We start from the raw sequence: 18,476 nt of genomic DNA, 5'->3' as shown, positions 1-18,476 counted from the left end.
TCAAAATGTTTATATCTTCATTACTAGATGTAACAGTCCTATTTCAAAATCCCCATGTACTTTGTCAAAACCACTGGTTCCTTTAATTATGCAACACTTAATTCTCAGCTTTTCAACAGGCTCCCAGAGTCCCGATTGTCTCAGAACAATCCTCAAAGAAATTTTTAGTAATTTCATCACATTTCTTAGTTTATTGCCCATGTTTAGCCTTTCTTATGTCACCAAGCAGGCCCTATCTAGCATCTGACTGAGAACTGCACAGGCAGGGCCAGGCTCTCCAAGGCCATGCAGCACTCGGCCACATGCATTCCTTTTACAGAAGAAAATCTGAAACTTAGAAAGTAACCTGGTGTACAAACGACTCTAGTCTCAGCCTTAATACAAAAAACTAGAGAATTCAATTACTAATACAAGACAAGATATTTGAATTTGAATCCAGGAATGGAGAAGATGAGAAATCCACATTAGTAATTAGTCTGCTGTTGTTTGTTGGGAGGGGGTGGGATGGGGTAATGGTCCCAGATGCTGTAACGTCCTCATAAAAAGGAGCTGAAATGTATAAGAAACAGAGCAGTTGTGTCTAAGCTCTACTTCAGAACAGCAGAAAAAAAAAATCACAAAACAAGATGAAAATATATCTATATCTTTACTGAATTCTCTTCTGAACACAACATATCTGTTGTACCAGATACGGCAATAAGGTCCAGGTTTTCTTCGTAGAAATATGTGCAAAGTAATATTTTAAAGTTTTTAAAAAATAAATTAGTGTTCTGTTCTCTTCTTGTTGTCCTTCCTTATCTTTTTGCTCTTTCCTGCTTGTCTAGATGATTCTTCCTGAAATGAAAAACAAACATTTCAAAATTTAAACAATATTCTTGTAAACACAACTATTCTCTCAAGGTAACCATTGAGAATTATTTTTATTATGAACAGTGTTCATAGTTCACTGGGATTTATGAAAATTTTGAGTTGTATAATATTTATCCATTCAGTCTTGCTATTTAGAAATTTCTGCCTTCAGCAATGATAAAATTATAGACGTAGCTACGCCAGCAGAATATAATATAAAAATAATCTCAGCCATTTCCACTCAGGGAAGAAGTTACCAGTATAGAAATAATTCTATAGCACTATACTGCAGAACTCCTCTTAGTGTGGATGTGGTCTCATCACAAGATACACCAGGACATTAAAACTGCTTTGCTTCCCTAAGTGAAATAAACCTACAGCGGGAAAAACAAAATTTGGCCAATCTTGCTGGATCAACACTGTAATGTACAGTTTACTCTGACTGCCAATTCTGAAAAGCAAGACTTTTCTTTGGTAGGCATTCATTGCAAGCACTCCCCAAAATGGTGAAGGAATCTGACACTACATCTGACAAGAACACAAGACATTTTAATCTATTCCTTTCTATTGCTCACACACGGGAAATGGACTCAAACAGGTTGTTTGAACTCTGATATTCTGAAGAGAGTTAGCTAAAAGAATACTTTCCCCAAGAGCCACATCCATGGCACTAGAATAATCATTACCCTAAGTTCCATCTGTTATTTTTCCGATGGACACTGGTAACCAAATATGTTTGTTAATACACAGTGAAAAAAAACCCAGTCTGTTTTAAGTTGCTAAAAATAGAAAAAGTAGGTATTTTTTTGGAACTAAACCTTCTCAGGAGGGTAAATACTTAAAAATAATTAATTTCCTTTTATTTTATGTGCAATGTTTTCAAAGAAAACACTGATAAACTGTCAAGAACATGAATCACCAAGTATATACAAGCACGTTTAAAATGGAAAAAGCAAATAACTGAAAAGTGGAGGGGGAGAAATGCCAAAGAATGCTCAGCCTTCAGCCATAGCTACCTGAAATACTTTCATATAGAAAAAAACCCCTGACTGCTGCATACTTTTTCAACTATCCATTAGTAATTATTTCCTACTATCTAAAACTCTCTGTCGTTAGCAATTACATACTATAATGCACATAGATATATGTAATATGGTCTTCTGAGGATGAAGAAGTGTTGATACTGAGGATGAACAAATGTTGAGAAACAAGAATGTGAGATTATTAAATGACCTGAGTCCTTTAACAAGTAAAATGCCATTCAAAGTCATTTGGAACTTTGTCTCCTGAGTTATTTAAGCTCCCTTGGAACATTTTACCATAATTTTTTCTGTACCAGTAATGTTACTTCACTTGAATTCTTCTAGTCTAGATGTTTTTTTAATGGTGTCTATCATCTATAATTCTGAAAACTTCTTTGAGTCTAACAAAGCTTTCCATTTTGAAAATGCCTACTCGTTACAGATATTCTCAAGCTCAGTCTGCCTGCAGACTAGAACTGGTGGTACAGGAAAGCATTAGAAGTGGCAGCTTCCAGTTTTCTGAACACAGAAAGAGGCATTTCCCTTTATCATCCTCCCCCAGCTCTTAAATTTGTGTTTTGATCAACGTTCTCAACTGCTTCTACCCTTCTGCTGCACACCTCACGCTTACAAAACAGGTCACTAGCTTCCTTGGAAGTTCTCTGCACTGATCCTGTTAGTGCATCAAAGCAACCCAAGGATGATACAGGTTGTATTACTTTTCTTCTGGCTTCACCTAACAGGGAAAATTCACACAAGTTCACATGCAAACGCCCTTCTAAGGGGCAGAAACTTACCACTGAAGGCACATAGTCATATTCCACAAGTACGTTTCTTGCACAATTGTTTATATGTTTGAAACGATCTGGTCCTAAGAGAATACCTCCATACCAGCGGGATACCACAACTAACACGTTGTGGACATTCAAAATCTGTGAATAACAGAAAGAAATAAAAGTTGTTCTTTTTTAATCAAACGAGTTTTACTGTTGGCGCCAATTTTAAACATAAAAAAAGTTTACTATCTTGCATTTTTATGAAGGCCTTACAGTCAGGTCTGTGGCCCACATAGGTTATCAGAGAGTAACAAAGAATGACAAGTCAGCAGTTGTGCTTAAGCTTCCCTCTCCAAGCTTCTATCCAAAGTTAAATGCAAAAGTAAAATGAGTCCACGTATCCCCTCAGAAAGGGCACAAAGCTATCTCATGCACTACCATTGCTCATCCATGTGCCAAAAGCTTCAGGTGTTAAAGGGAAAATTACTGGAGTTACATTTCTTATTGTTTGATATGACCAATTATTATTTCCAGAGAACCCCTATTATTAAGCAAATTGTCTATCCACATTTTTGGAAGTGTTGATGGATGAGGCTCATAACAGTCAGGGCACAGGCATTATTCATATGGATACCAAAATGTAGCTAGTACTGTTAGTATGTGCATTTTAACAACCATTAATCGTCTTCATTAAGGAGAAAAAAATAGATATTTCACTAATTTGAACAATACTATTACAAGAGTCTATCATTGTGAAAACAGAAATATTCTTAGAATTTTAAAATGAAAAGGATAATGAAAAAAAAGAAAAAAGGATTGTGGCATGTGCTGTGACAGGCATTTTCTACTCTTCCTTTAGGTATCAGCCATAAAGTCTATTTATAGCAACTGTTCACAGTAAACAGGATGGTACTAATCTAAAATACAGTTTTTTGTAATCAAAAAGAGCTGTCTTAAGTGCTAGGTTTATCTGAAATAGGATTAGATTTCTATTGCAAAAAAAAAGAGCTACAAGTACAGAAACAATAAATGTTTTAAATCACCTAATCTTCATACCCATATCATACATCATAAGAGCTCATAACAAAAAAACTACGAGATCTATGAACATCTAGAAATCAGCCCATAAACTATTTTAATCTTTTTCTATGGCTGAAAATTGCTCTTTTCTGATCCCTACCTTAGTATTCTTCCAAAACTAAAATATTCCAGTAACTAGGACTACAGATGGAGAGAGATTATCCATATAATTTAGATATATTCACATTTGAAAGGAGATACTTCACGTCACTTTCTAAACTGCATTTTTATGGAATATTAAGTGCTTAGACACTAAATCTGACAGCTTTCAAAAGTATATATAACCAAGTTGAGAACAAGCTGATAAGATCAGAACAAACTGAGGTACAGTAACTGCCAAATTCTTTCTTTACATTATTTTCATAACAATGTTTTCACTCTTAGCACATACACCTGCATATATTGCGCAACCAAAGTTTTCCTTCCCAAGTCTGGTTTGAGTTACTTAGAAGGTTGAAAAAGTTCTAAATTAAAAATGTCAAAATACTTCCATCAATTGTATTTTTTTCGGAAAAAAAATTTTTGGGGGAAAAAAAGTCTCCAGGAATAAGAGCATAACACACTAAGCAACAAAATATTCAAGCAAGAAAAGCATGGGAAACCAAAACTGTTGTGAAGGTGACATCAATCGAAAAATAAAAATCAAAACCAATATTTTATCTGCTCATACTGCTAAGTACCTTGAGGCACATCATTAAGATGTACCCAGACAACCTCTGTAGTTTATGATATTTTATTTATAGTTCTACTAGGGTTGGCATCATGAACCAAAATTTATCAATCTCAAGTCACATTTAGTAGCACCTTTGGTGAGGGAATATTATTTCAAAAGATGAAAACTAAAATATAAACGAGAGTTAAGGACACAGACCTGGAAACAGCATAACAAAACAGACTAAATTATCAAAACAACTTAACTGCTTCACTCCCACTACCTTTTGTTCTTGAAGTTCTACTGTGCAAGTTCATATTTATGTCCTTCTATTATGCATACTCGAGGAAACAGCATCAGCTTCTTCCAGTCTTCATTTTCTTACACCACATGGTAAGCATAGGAATCAAAACTTAATTATCTCTTAACCCATTCACTACCACCTATGTTACTACCACCTATGAAACACCACTCGTTCTACAATCTGAGACTTGAAAAAATACTCCAGTCTGTTTTTCCCTTCATCTTTAAGAAAACAAACATCTGTTTGACTGCAACAGAGCAAGAATTAAAATAATTTTCTACAAGCTTATTTACATTGTAGTGATTTTTAAAATCTGTTCAAGATTTCTAGAAGTCAAAGATTAATTTCTAGAACCTGCATGAGATGAAGAAGACGTCCACCTGCTGCTGTCTCTCCATCATCTTCACAATCCTGTAAGAAAGTCTGCTTATCTTCACAGTATATTCTTGGAAAAAAACCCAAACAAAATAGATTAAAAAAAAGTCAATCAACTAACATCTTTACATGATTAATAAAGTCTCAGAGATTTTTCATACATATATGTATCAATTATAATTCTCTACTAACAACATTTACATGAAAACAGGATGAGGCTTAAGGTAAACCACAAATATTTATCTGTACTGTAGAACAAGTTTTGAGAAGCTTTTACACAGACTTTAGCTGCTTCAGGTTAACTCCAGAGTCATACCAGCATAAAGTCCCTACAAAGGAAAATCCTTCGGTTTTTAGCCTAATAATTACACCTAGCTGAAGCCAACTATATCAGATACAGGTTCAAATTATGGTACAAACCCATAAGTGGTAAGAACTTGGACAAAAACATCATGAATAATTAGTTAGGCCTGTCTTTCAGCAGCAACATGAAACTATTCCTGAAATTCATCTTCAGATTCTCCATGTCATCTTCTTTCTCAGGGGGCACTCCAGGAAACTTTTAGATATATTGCTTCATACAAAGGACAGCTGCACAGGTCTAATTTTCCAGAAGTAATGCACAGAGGTCTACTGTTTGTTACCAACTGATTTTATAACTTCTGAACTTACTAATACACAGGTGACACAATGAGAAAGAGGCTTCCGGTACTAGATGACAAATAGGAAGCAGTAAGTATGTGTCTGTTGCTTTTTTGAAGTGTATGTGGATACTATGAGTGAAAGAAGCCAGATCATCATCTGCAACAACAAAAACCCCCTCTTTACAGAAACCCTTTACTTACTTTTACTTTTTGGTAAAATAAGCTTTCACTTGCTCTCATTTCATGTTTCATTAGGATCACACCAGGATTGGCATGAATGGATCAGCATCTATACTGCTTTTTCAGATGACTGGTTCCTCCAGTAAGGAAAGGGCTCCTTTTACTGTCACTTACATTCCTCAGAAAACCTGCATTGCTATCTGGACTGAGACCAATTGATTTCACATAAGCTGTGTTTACAAAAGTTGCCAGAGGCAACTGCCAAATTAATTTTTTACCTGTTTCTCATTTTCCCTGAAGTTTCTTGTATTTCAGCTGAAACTTCATATGCCAAATGTCTGCATCAGGCTTTCTGTTTCGAGTCTTATTTCAACTGAACATTTTCACATATTTCTAAATATAAGGTTGGGGGGAAAAAAAAGTTACTTCACCCGAGTAAAAACACGTTTAGTTCAGGACGATGCAGCATTTCCACGCTCACACATACTATACAAAGTATACCAACACATGTTCAAATCCACTTTTTTTCTTCTATTTTTAATGCTGCTTTACTATCTTATTTCCTACCGTATGTTCTACTTCCTTGACCTCAAAGTAAAGCCTGCAATACCATTCAAGTAAGAAGCCTATTCCCTTAAGGATTTAATAGGAATGAATTTCTTTCTCATGCCCTGCACTCATTTGTCAAAGAACGCTTAAAAAAAAAATAAAGAGAAAAAATCACTATTTGCATCTCACCGGTATGCATATATGTTGTGAGTAGCACTTGCAATCTTCTTGTTCTCATATAATTTTTCAAGAACTCTTTTTACCTTTAAAAAAACGGAAAAACCCTTCCTTTAGTAAGAGGGATTTCATATACACATCTCAATATCACTGCAAAGCAAACATCTCCTTCTTAGTACATATACAAAACAATTTTACGTTTTGACATAAAATGAATTATATGTTCAGTGTGTTAACTCAAGAGGCTGCTTCTCAGTACCCTCATGTTTGTTTCTAATCATTTTTCTGGGATGCTGAAAACAGATGCTCCTTGAATCTGTACATTGTATACATTCATGTTATTGATGAAGATATAGAAGTGTCATACTGATTTACTAAACAGGAAAGACAGTAAATTTCAGAAAATATTTTTAATCAGTATTATGTATGAGTAATTAACCTGATTATTTTTCCAACTATAAGATTAAGCTGGAATAGAACACAACTCGAATATACCACTACACACTGCTTTTACTTATTTCACCAAAAATGTGATGTTTAGAAAACCTTACTATATTTCACTTTGAGTTTTTCCCCAAACGTGGGGTTTTTTCAGAGTTCCCATTTCACAGAAAGAACAACAAAAAAAGAAAAGGTTCTATTAGGGGTCTGAAAGTGTCAGTATTTCCCAGGAAATATTCCCATCATGTCCATTTTTCTGCTCTTAAGAAGTACCAAATTCAAAACATTAATCAATATAAGTCTATCTTACGCTTCTAATTAAACAAGCTAGCAATTGTTCGAGTCTTTCCAATGGTCTAGCAAAAAGGAGAGCTTATGATTAAGGCATCATTTTAGTACATAATGCAAAACATTACTGAAGCTGAGGAAGTTTGGGAAAACACGCCTAGCAAGTAAATTGCCTTTCATTGCAAGGAAAAATGTCTCTGAGGTGTAATCAACAGCCATATTTGATGTCTTAGCTGTACTGTGCTATTTCCAATTTTTCTTGAAGAAATTCAACTGACAAAGATCACCTCAAATAAAAGATGCCTCCATGAAAAAACTGCTATTAATAGTAAAGAACATTTTTTCAGACACCTGTCTTCTCCTTATTTTAAATATTTAAGAAAGACAACTTATATTAATACACTCTCATGGACAATTCATGGACTTAGGGTACAAATCATATGAAATGATCATCACCTTTGACATTACTTATTTGCCAACTACCAGCTTCCTAAAATATATTTTAAAGATTCCTTATGTGTCTGTATTAGCAATGAACCTTGAAGACAGACATCTTAAGCCTAAGCAACAATTTATCCTTTTCCCTGATGTAGCTCCTGAGCATTTCTTTTCCTCCTGTTCCCCTCTACTATTCCTGCTTTAGGGAAATAAGGGATGTGATTCTCTACATCAGAATGTGTCAGTGAGGCACATGCTCATAAAAGACAGAAGATGTATAAACAATAAATCAGTTCTTAGTCCCATTCAATGAAGAAGTTCACACTGTACTCTGCACACTATCTCAAAATATTGATGAGTATCACTGCATCACACAGATTATCCAGATAAAGTTGATAAAGAAGCCAGCTTTCACTACAGCTGTAGCAGTTACTCCATTCCTCATAAATTTTGACTTTCTTTCAGAAAAATTAGTCCATACCACAGTAAAGCTTCCCTGCAAACTGAGGACCAATCACCTGACACAGCAAGACTCTTGTGAAACAAGATGGATTTGACACATTGGGGAATTGCTCTATCTTTATACTAACTATATACCAATAAGCCTTCACTGGAAATTCCTGGGTTTATTGAGTATTTGTTGTCTTTAAAAAAAAAAAAAGTCATGAAAGAAGAATGTCAATTAAGAACATCTTTGTATGCAAAAGGCAACTCACTAATCTGCTTTAAGAGAGTCCTACTCCTTGACACAGATCTATCCTTTCACAAACCACTGTCCGTGGGTACAGACTTCCTCATGTGTAGGAACAATTTTACTCATAAATCATTATAAAAGAGCAAGTGTATTTTAAATTGAAAAAATTACATTAACCCACTTATTCTGATTTCCTCCTTTTCTAAAGCAACTCTTTGAGTTCAAACATATATTACATATAAAATAATCACTTAAAGCAGATACAGCTGTAGCACAAAAATCTAAATGAATGTACAGTGTATGTGAACTTGAAAGGCCGAAGTGCTCCAGGAAGATACAGGGATTTAAAGACCCAATCTTATATCCATACTGGGCAAATTAAGGAGAGAATTAAAAACAACAAAAAACCACCACAGACAGATTAAAAAGTTACACCTTTTGTATAGAGAAATATAACTCAATACCCTGTCACCATTCTTGCACAGTCACTGACCATGTAGTAGACTTAGCTTACCTGGAATTTCCAAAAAGCATTTGACAATATGCCTTACCAAAAGTCCTTAAAATAAAACCTAAAATTGGATAAAAAGGAAGAGAAAAATCTTCTCAAGGTTTAAGTCTCAGTTCATAATAAGAAAAGATGAGTAGCTTCCCCACTGAACAGGGATGATCAAAGGAGGCTGATGACAATAGATGCAAAGTGATGTACAAAGTAACCCCTCTCAAATAGGTCTCCATAAAGATTTACTTATGCCTTATCCAAGCATGTTTTTGAATAGAATTGCTTTCTGAGGGATGGAAAACATTTATAAATTCATGTTAATTAATCTTCCAATTAACACATGATAGACTTGGGAGCTTCCAAATATTTTACGATAAACTTGCCATCATCCAGAAGTCAAATTACAATGTTCTTATTCTCTTACATCTAATGAACATAATGGTAAAGAATAGCAGGAAGCACTGCAGAGCTGTTATTTAGAGATATTCAGCTGAAAGCAAGAAACTGGTGACTACTCAGACAATGTTAGCACACAAAGACGCAGAGACAGACAGACAGACAGACAAACATACCTGGCAAATTCAAAGTCTTCCAGTAATATTTTGTCAAGCTCAAAATACAGGCAAAAGGAGAAGAACTGATTTCTACTAACTTGTCTGGTTGTCACCACTGGAGCCAGATGTGCCTGGAAAGTACTCCTTCGATCTGTGATTGGGTTTCCGTGATGTATGGGTGGCAGTTCTTCATCTATTGATCACAAACAAGGAAGTGTTTGTTTTCTTTCAGGAGTACAAAACCAATGTATACAGCTATGTAAGTAAAAAATGTCTCGAGTTTTAGAAAGGGATTTGTTAAAATGACGTACACAACATGACAAACAGAACAAGTAAAAATATGTTGGGTTATTTAATGACTGTTATCAAACTTTATTACGATTTTATTGTTACTAATTTTTCTCTAAAGCTGAGTAGAATAGCAGAATCTTCAAGCCTCTCCTAGATTATTTCAACAGAATTAACATGAGCATACTTTTTACCTTCCTGACTTTCAGATGCCATGTAATTTAACATTTTAATTGGATCTTCCTGAATGGGCTCATAGTCTAGGAGAAAATCTTCTCCATCATCTTCATCAACTTCTTCACTGGTTTTCTTAATATCCGGTTCTATTACAATATAAGTAGTAGAAATCATTACACATTTTTTTGCAAGAAAAGCAAAACAAAGTTTCAAACTCTTTGAAATCTAGAGTTCTGGAATTTAGATTTAGAGACAAGTTAATACATCACAGTCTGATTCCTACTGAGGGTCTATGATGTGGTGATAATGCAGTTTTTATAAGAGGTATTTTCCATAAAAAAGCATAGGGGTGATAAAGCATGTTCAAAAGGTCTAGAAAATCATTAGATATAATAAATAGAAGCTATAAAGTTGCAGTCAAAATACCCAAACTTCCAACACTGTCAGTAAAATTTTCATTTCTCAGTATCCACTCCTTCAGTCACCTCAATGAAAACTAACTTCTTAAATGTCCATGATACAGCAACAAATGCTCAGTTTATTGAAAGACTAAAACCAGACCTTACTATGAAGCAACACTGAGAACAGAATTTATTTTCCTCTTCAGTCTTTTATTCCTCCCACGACTAAGCTAGCATCCATGACACAGAAAAGTACTTCTCTTACCTTTTGCCACATGTGCATGCACACGTCACTCACACATTTCATAGCAGCTTAGCATTTTAATGCACAAAAACTCCTCCACCATTTTTGAAAGAACTGTGAATTTACACAAACTGGGTAAGAGTAACAACAGAAAAATCACTGCAATTCTAGTGATTGTGTACTTCTCATCCCAATACAGTAAAATACAATTAAGAAGGAATATTTGGTCATCTGTCTGCATATTCCAGTGAAGTTTATCTTCTCTTGAATTCCAATCCTCCAACAGTACACTCAGTACCATAAATTAATTACTGATATGAATAATTCCTTTGCAAAACAGAGGACAATGCATAATGTACTGTGTGCAGCACTGTCCTTTCATGCAAGTAATTTCATTCCTGAGAGAACTGAGGACTGTGTTCTAGTTCAAAGGCCACATCCTTTTCTCTACTGCTTTTTAAAAAGGGAAGCTATCACTATAAAATAGTAAGCCACGACACTTGAGACTGTTTTCTGATATGTAGATCCAATACAAAATTGGACATAAACTTTAACTTGGACTGAAATTTACTTTGCAGTGCAACACAAAATAAACTGAAAACCCCGGTGTTTTCTGAAGTACCTTGCTCTGAAGATTGTGCCTTTTCTATCAGAACTTCTCGTATCTTCTCCACCCATAAATACAGTATACTTTCACCAAGGTTCTGTCTGGAAGTAAAAACCCACAGAAAATGAAGAATTATTTTTGCAGATTTCATTTGGGAAGCACGCCAAATAACATACAGATTTCAGACACACAGAAATAGAACATAATAAGCTAGTGAGATAAACAGCTTAGGCAGGCTTGTGGAAAGCTCTGTTTCAGTTCTTCACTGGGCAAAACACAGTATCTGCGGTATCTGCGTTGTTACATACTCTTTGTGGCTTGCTTTACTTATTTATTAACATTAAAAGCACAAATGATGGAGGGAAACAGGAAAATGACAGAAACTTTCTGACCACTAAGCAAAAAAAAAGCAACTGTGGGAAGAGTAAGTCAGTATTTTCAAAAGAATACTAAGCTACAATGTCCAGACTTAGAGCTTGCCCTGGATCAGTTTTCTCTACAAAAAGCACTGTACTGCCAGTGGTGAGCTCCTGCAGCTGCTCTGCAGGTGTAGGGGACTCTCTCTTCATCAGTATGGCTGAGGTTGACCTCAGTGGACTGTGACAGGAGGTCAGTGGCAGCAGACACAATGGAACACTGGATTGATATACTACATTTTGGGTAACAAGCAGACCTACAGGACAGAGAGGTAAAGATCTAGGTCTAGGAGTCTTCAGTCAGGGGATACAGATGTGTATTAAGGTACTGGGGGAGGATGGAACGAACATGTTCTATATATGCATATTTGGAATTAAGAAATGCTTCCTTTATGTACAGCAAACAACTCAAAATACATTTCAAATGGTGTCCTGCAAAGCTGTCTTCACAATTTTAGTTTAGTACGTTTATGAACGATGCACATTTGCCTCTGAACCAAAACTAAAGATTTAGGGCCATATGTAACTCAAGGTTTCTCATTAATTTTATTCTTACTGCCACCACCTGGGCATCATGTAAATGACAAAATAACATCTTTAAACTCTCACTCACAGCTTAATGTATACAGCACTACTGCTGGAAACAATCAAATTCAAATAAACATACATATTTTAAGAAAAAATATTCAAGCAAAAATAAGGAATTTATAAACTTGTAGCTCTGTCTTCAAAATCTGGACAGACTCCAGAATAATTCAACACCTTGATCTCACACTGCTTATCATAAAGAAGCACTGCCTTAAAACCTGAAGACCTAGATTTTTTTATTTTTTTTTTTAGTGATGGAATGAGAGAGATTAGACAACAAATAAAATTTTTCAGTTTTGTAAAGTAAATAGGAATTTCTCCAGCTACTACCCAATTTCAGTTTCTGAAGTTGTAAATTACACTTACTCTGAAAAGTTACCTTTCTATGCTGCTATTTTTTTGTCACTTGTGTCTAAGTCACGAAACAAAGCTTTCTGTTGAATAAAAATCTTACCAGAAGAGTATCTGGTTAAACACAGTTATTTGCTATACTTTTTGTCTCCCAAAACAAACTTGTAATCTATTATTACCCACTCTTTACACGTCCTTAAGAAGACACAGCAATCAATAGTACAGTTCATACTGGTTTAGATTGCAGAACTCCACAACTTAGATCACTAGGGACTAAAGACCTGGTAAAACACACAATGCAAATGATGCAGAGTATCTGTTTATCCAACAGCCACTCGGACACTGAATAGATAAAAGGCTTTCACAAATACTGTGAACCTCAGTGACTACTCCAGGTTTTTAAACAGTCTAAAATGACATATATGGCCTGAAGTACAAACATTCACTTCCTGCTGAACAAACAGAAGTGAGAGACCAGCAGGGACTCTGAATAGCAGCTGATATAGACAGAAGGGAACCACAAGGGACTGAACTAGCACACTCTAACAGCCTACAAGACTGCAGAGGTGGGAAACAAAAAAAAAGAAAAAGAACTCTTTCACAGCCATGCTCACAGTCCTCACATGCCAACTTGTGCCAGATGCTCAGGACATTTAAAGAACCACCTACAGCAGCTCTACCTGTGGTACAGACTTCATCAAATCCTTTGAATCTGGACAGCATTAAGGACAATCTCTGTCCTTTTTCCTCCACTGAAAAACTGTGGTGAATATGATCCCATAGAATTTTTGCCTAAAATCCTTGTGCATTTTTAACACTTCAAATTCAATTTTACTTGCTTAAATTATCTGTTGCTTAATTAGCTAAGAAACACAGTTAATCAAAGTAACTGAGTAATTAGATAAAAACCCATTATGCAAGCTAAGTGCTCCCTTCCTTATGGCATTAAAAAACCATTTCTTACACAAGATGTTCAGATTTCACTATCTGGGGCATGACTGTGCTTCCTTATGATGCATTTTCATTTAATTTATTTTACATTATATTTGGGATCTGAAAGAAATAAATAAACCATAAAAAACCCAACATTTATTACCCCAATTTCACAGCAATTTAAAAATACATAATTTGAGTATTTCTAAATGCTCTGTTTATTCTCATGCATTCATTGTGCCTTGTTGTAAGCTGCACACTGTGATAATAAACAGTCCATGATGATCCAGATTCCAGTTAATAGATTCTGCATGTGTTTGTTTTAAAACCTAATTATGCCTTAGCTTTTAAGAAAAAATGTGCTCTAAGACACAAACGTTTTCACATCCTGTGCTTTAACATTCAAATGCAGAATAGATGCAGAAATCTCATACCTGATAGCAATAAACAATCTCATAGATTCCAAAGGGCATCTATTCTATCAGGTTTCAAAATGAAAGCTTCTATCCTTATAGAAAATCAGGTCTAAACAACATAAAAGAGATTTCTCAGAGTTTAACACAATTTGTTATTGTAAAATGATTACTGAATACACTGCACCTTTAACTGTTAGTTTGATAAAAGAAACTTGCTCTGTCTATTGCAGCAATCACTTCATAACTACTAGTAATAGTAATAAATAGTAATAAATACAGGTACTTCAAAAGCATACACTGAGCAGGGCATGGAACTCAAAATACAGTGTATCCTTTTACTATATTCCACAGTCTCGAACTTACAGATATATTTCTTCCAAGCTATTTGCTAGTTCCGTATAATCTTGCCCTCGAAGCCAAGGGGCACTAAAATGAAAAGAAATACAATAAAAATTTTGCCATATGCTGCTTCCAACATCCTAAAATAAAAGTGATAAACACCTTGAAAATATAAAACATCAAGATTTCAGCTGTAAACATTTTGGGAATAGCACAATCACTCAGTTTTCCTTCAAGATACCTAACCTGGGCTGCCTTTTCTTACCTTAGTTAAAAAAGCTGGACTCATTGTTCATGGAAGACCATTGTCATTTCAGTGTCACCTTAAGTATTATTACTTGACCCTTCCAAGTCCTTCAGCACCATAGTATCTACTATATCTAGAATGACCTTTCAGTTTTGTACCATTGTCCTCCTGGTCTCATGTTAAACTTCAGACTTTGCCTGAAGTTTATTAGCACTACCTTGTATTGCCTTGTCAATACTCCTGACCAAAACTCAGTAGATATGTGTGTGTGCCATGCCTTGCAGGTCCTTCTATCATCCAAACTGGGGACCTGGCCTGACACATTCCATTCCCATCTTGTTTACCTGCCAGAAGACAAAGGTAAGGAAAGGAAGAGAAGGAAAAAAAAAAAGGAAGATGGCACATGCCCCAGCTCCATCCTCTGAAAAGCATTCCTTACAATCTGAAACAAGGATCCAGACAAGAGGGGTACACCCAATGACACATCACTGTCTAACACAACAGGCAGCTGCCACCTTAACTCCACAATGTCACTGCTGTCTAACCACAAAATGATGCTGCAAGAATTAGAGTTGAGGGAAGAGAGAAAACTTTCATAGGGAGCTCTGTAATGTTAACTTGGGAGAAAGAAAAGAATATTCTTGCTGGAAACATCCCTCATCCCCTGTATACTTTAATTTGAAGAGTCATCTTAACTAAACTTCCACTTACATGGTAAACAATCAACAGTGGTAATTCAGACAATACAAATGTTTGCAAGAAAATTTCACCTACTTCAGTTGATAAATGGGTGGCTCTTCAGTCGGATATCCTGGTGGCAAAATCACCTGAAAGAAATACAGGAAAACTATTCATTGGACTACTTCTCTCAGCTAGCTGAGCTTTACTGAAGGACTCTGATGTCGAGCACTAGAACTACAACTAGTGTTACAAATGAAGCAAACAGTTGGGTGTGTTGATATAGAATTGCAAGAACATCTGAATATCTGTATTTAGAATTCCGATAATGGTAACACACACAATTATATTTCATGGTGCCATTTTTAAGGATGCAAAATAAAGTATGGAAAAAATCTGAAAGAAGCTGCACACATGGTTACTGGACTTAAATAAGTGGCACCACATTTCCATAAGTAGACATGTCAGTGTTTCTTGCACTAAGAAACTTATTGCTTTCCGTGTTGAAGACATAAAGTAACGAGTTACTCAATTAAGTTGATCCAAATTTTGTTTTGTGAAGCAACTGCAGCAGATTTGCTGAGGTGCGCTACACGAAGTCAATGTTAAACATTTTTCAGAAATTAGTCTTTGGAGAAGCACACTGAAATGTTTTTGCCAGGTGTAGAATTAGGATATGTAACTACTGAATATATCACAAGCACATCTATGTGTTACAGGAAAACAACCACTGAGAAGTCTTATCACAGATTCCAAGTTAAGCTTCTTAATCCACCTTAGTAAATAATGAACCGTATTTAGAATGGTTTCATGCAGCACACATTTTCACCTGTCTCAGTCCAACTGCAAATTTTTTGCTAAACTCTTTACGACTGTACCTGCAAACAGAGGGTCCATTTTGGTTGATCCAGACAATCACTAATCTTAATGCAGTAGATTTTTTCATCTTCATCAACAACACACCAATCTTCACCATAGATGGATGAAAGGGCTTCAATTTCATCAATCTAGAAGAAAAAAACCGAAACCATTATGCAAAAATAAATAACTCCCCCACAAAGCCCACAGCTTTGTGTTGCACTCACAGTATTTTTTTAAATCTTGCTCTTCTACAGCTTACTGACAGATGTGACAAGATTCACTTTACTGGAATGCTGTAAGTATTGGGGATTCAGTCCCGATTCACAGTTGCGCCTGGGGAGGTTTAGGTTGGACATCAGCAAGAATTTCTTCACAAAAAGGGTGATTAGGCACTGGAATGGACTGCCCAGGGAGGTGGTGGCATCACCGTCCCTGGCTGGAGGTGTTTAAGAAAAGACTGGACATGGCACTCAGTGCCATGGTGGTGTTGGGTCACAGGTTGGACGATGATCTCGATGATCTCAGAGGTCTTTTACAACCCAGCTGATTCTGTGATTCTCTAGGTAACTTCTGCTCAGTTCTCCCACGCACACACCAGCTTTTGCATTTCAATGGATAATCATTTTCAGCAGTGACAAGGTGAGCAAAGTGACCCGGAGCAGCGACAACACATTCCCGCAGCTCCCTATCCGTGCAGCTCCCGGCTGGGTCGGAGCCCCGCAGGGGAAAGACCCCCGAGGGCTCGGCACTAAGCTCTTCCTGAGGAAGAGCGAGTACTCGGCAAATTCCCATAAAAAACCCGGAGAGTCTCCTTCCACACAGAAACCAAACACCTGGAATGGAGCCTTGGTGCGAACGCGCCACCGTGGGCGCGGAGCCGCTCCCGGGGCCGGGGCTCACCAGAGTCCCCCAAACCACCGCTCTCCCAGCAACCCCCCCTCGCCCCCACCGCGGCTCACCTGCTGCTGGGCCCTTCCCGTGTCACCGGCCGCCATCGGGACCCAAGGGAAGGGAGACGAATAGGAGGGAAAGGGGGAGGGAAAAGGGGAGGGAGCCGCCCGGCGCCGGGCCGTGTGCGCAGCTGTGGCCGTGACGCCGCCCGCCCGCCCTTCCGCCGGAGCGCTGAGGGCGCGGGTGCGAGTCTGCTGTCACGGAGTGACACGGGACCCGCGTTCTGCTTTTCTGGGAGACTTTCGGCTTATTCCTTACGCCCCGCTTTGAAAATAAACTGTGTAAACAGTTATGTTTCAGTGGCGATTTTACTGATGTTTCAGTGGCGATTTTACTGATGTTTCAGTGGCGATTTTACTGATGTTTCAGTGGCGATTTTACTGATGCAGCCCGTTTTCACCTTGCATTTATGAGACTCGGAATGAGCGATTGACAAAACTACGTAATTTCTTCTAAAAATTATTTTAAAGGACCATAGGTGTCCCAAGCAGTTTTCGTTACAGCTCTGGAAATTAATTTCTTTTATTTGACACTGACAAGTTTAAGACATCTCTTTAGAGAGAGCACTGATCAGTAAAGATGCCTTTTGGCTTGTGTGCAAAGCATGCGTGTCACCTTTTTTTGTGTTTTTGTAGTTCATGTTTTCTTCCACTGTGATTTTATGCTGACACAGTCATGAAGAATTCAAGTTAATCTTTGTTTTCCCCTTTCTCAAAAGCTTGGAGAATTCCTGGAGAACAGGATTAGAGTTCAGAAGGATTGTGACAATCAGGACAGGCGTTATAAAGACAAAATCAAAACAAACAACCCATCAAAAAAAACCCACCCAAAACAAAACAAAAAACCAAACAAAAACACCTAAAAAAAACCAACAGAAAAAAAATCCAAAATCCCCCCCAGAAGTAAAACAACAACAACAACAACAAAAGGCAAAAAAAAAAACCCAAACAAACAAAAATAAAAACAACCAAAAAACCAACCAACCAACCAACCAAAAAACAACACACCACCGAAAGCCAGGATGCAACTGAGTAGGGACAAACCTAACTCTGTATTATCAACTACATGTATTCTGGATGGAGATGGAGAACAACTGGTTGTACAGCAGTTCTGCAGAAATTCTTTCAGAGTTAAAATGAATCCAAGACCACCTTTTTCTCCAGTATCACAGACAGAGTTGGTTTAATTCTTTACAGAGAGGGTAATCAGGCATTGGAATGGGCTGCCCAGGGAAGTGGTGGATTCTACGTCCCTGGAGGTTTTTAAGATGAGACTGGACGTGGCACTTAGTGCCATGGTCTAGCAACTGTGGTGGTAGTGGATCAAGGGTTGGACTTGATGATCTCAGAAGTCCTTTCCAACCCGTCTGATTCTATGATTCTATGAATTATCTTTGAAACAATAATAAAAAGAATATATCCAGTCTCAGAACATGACAAAAATGCACATTTTAT

The 18,476-nt window shown here is 36.8% G+C and overlaps 1 protein-coding gene across 2 annotated transcripts; it reads right to left on the bottom strand.

Moving 5' to 3' along the window:
• Positions 1-627: 627 nt before the first annotated feature.
• IMPACT (impact RWD domain protein) lies at positions 628-17,166 on the bottom strand. Of its 2 annotated transcripts, XM_051775519.1 has the most exons (11): positions 17,031-17,166; positions 16,089-16,217; positions 15,307-15,359; positions 14,310-14,372; positions 11,258-11,343; positions 10,008-10,136; positions 9,624-9,718; positions 6,621-6,694; positions 5,038-5,128; positions 2,669-2,803; positions 628-834 (listed from the first exon to the last, which is right to left on the bottom strand). In XM_051775519.1, the coding sequence occupies exons 1-11, from the start codon at positions 17,064-17,066 to the stop codon at positions 763-765; spliced, it is 963 nt and encodes a 320-aa protein (XP_051631479.1). In that variant the 5' UTR covers positions 17,067-17,166; the 3' UTR covers positions 628-762. The 2 variants fall into 2 exon arrangements, with proteins under 2 accessions (XP_051631479.1, XP_051631487.1); XM_051775527.1 differs by lacking the exons at positions 5,038-5,128; positions 6,621-6,694.
• Positions 17,167-18,476: the final 1,310 nt, after the last annotated feature.

Source organism: Manacus candei, unplaced genomic scaffold (assembly GCF_025592945.1).
Source record: "Manacus candei isolate 608988 ecotype Guabito, Panama unplaced genomic scaffold, ASM2559294v1 h1tg000008l, whole genome shotgun sequence".
NCBI lineage: Eukaryota > Metazoa > Chordata > Aves > Passeriformes > Pipridae > Manacus > Manacus candei.
Note: the sequence above shows the minus strand (reverse complement) of the source record. Positions and strands in the feature narration are given on the sequence as shown.

Bases quoted from the DNA above. Each gene is read 5' to 3' on its own strand.
- IMPACT (XM_051775519.1), bottom strand. From the start codon at position 17,066: ATGGCGGCCGGTGACACGGGAAGGGCCCAGCAGCAG. The intron at 9,719-10,007 runs GTAAAAAGTATG...TGTGATCAATAG, and splicing joins GGCATCTGAAAGTCAGGAAG to ATGAAGAACTGCCACCCATA. The intron at 2,804-5,037 runs GTTCTAGAAATT...TGTTATTCACAG, and splicing joins GTCTTCTTCATCTCATGCAG to ATTTTGAATGTCCACAACGT.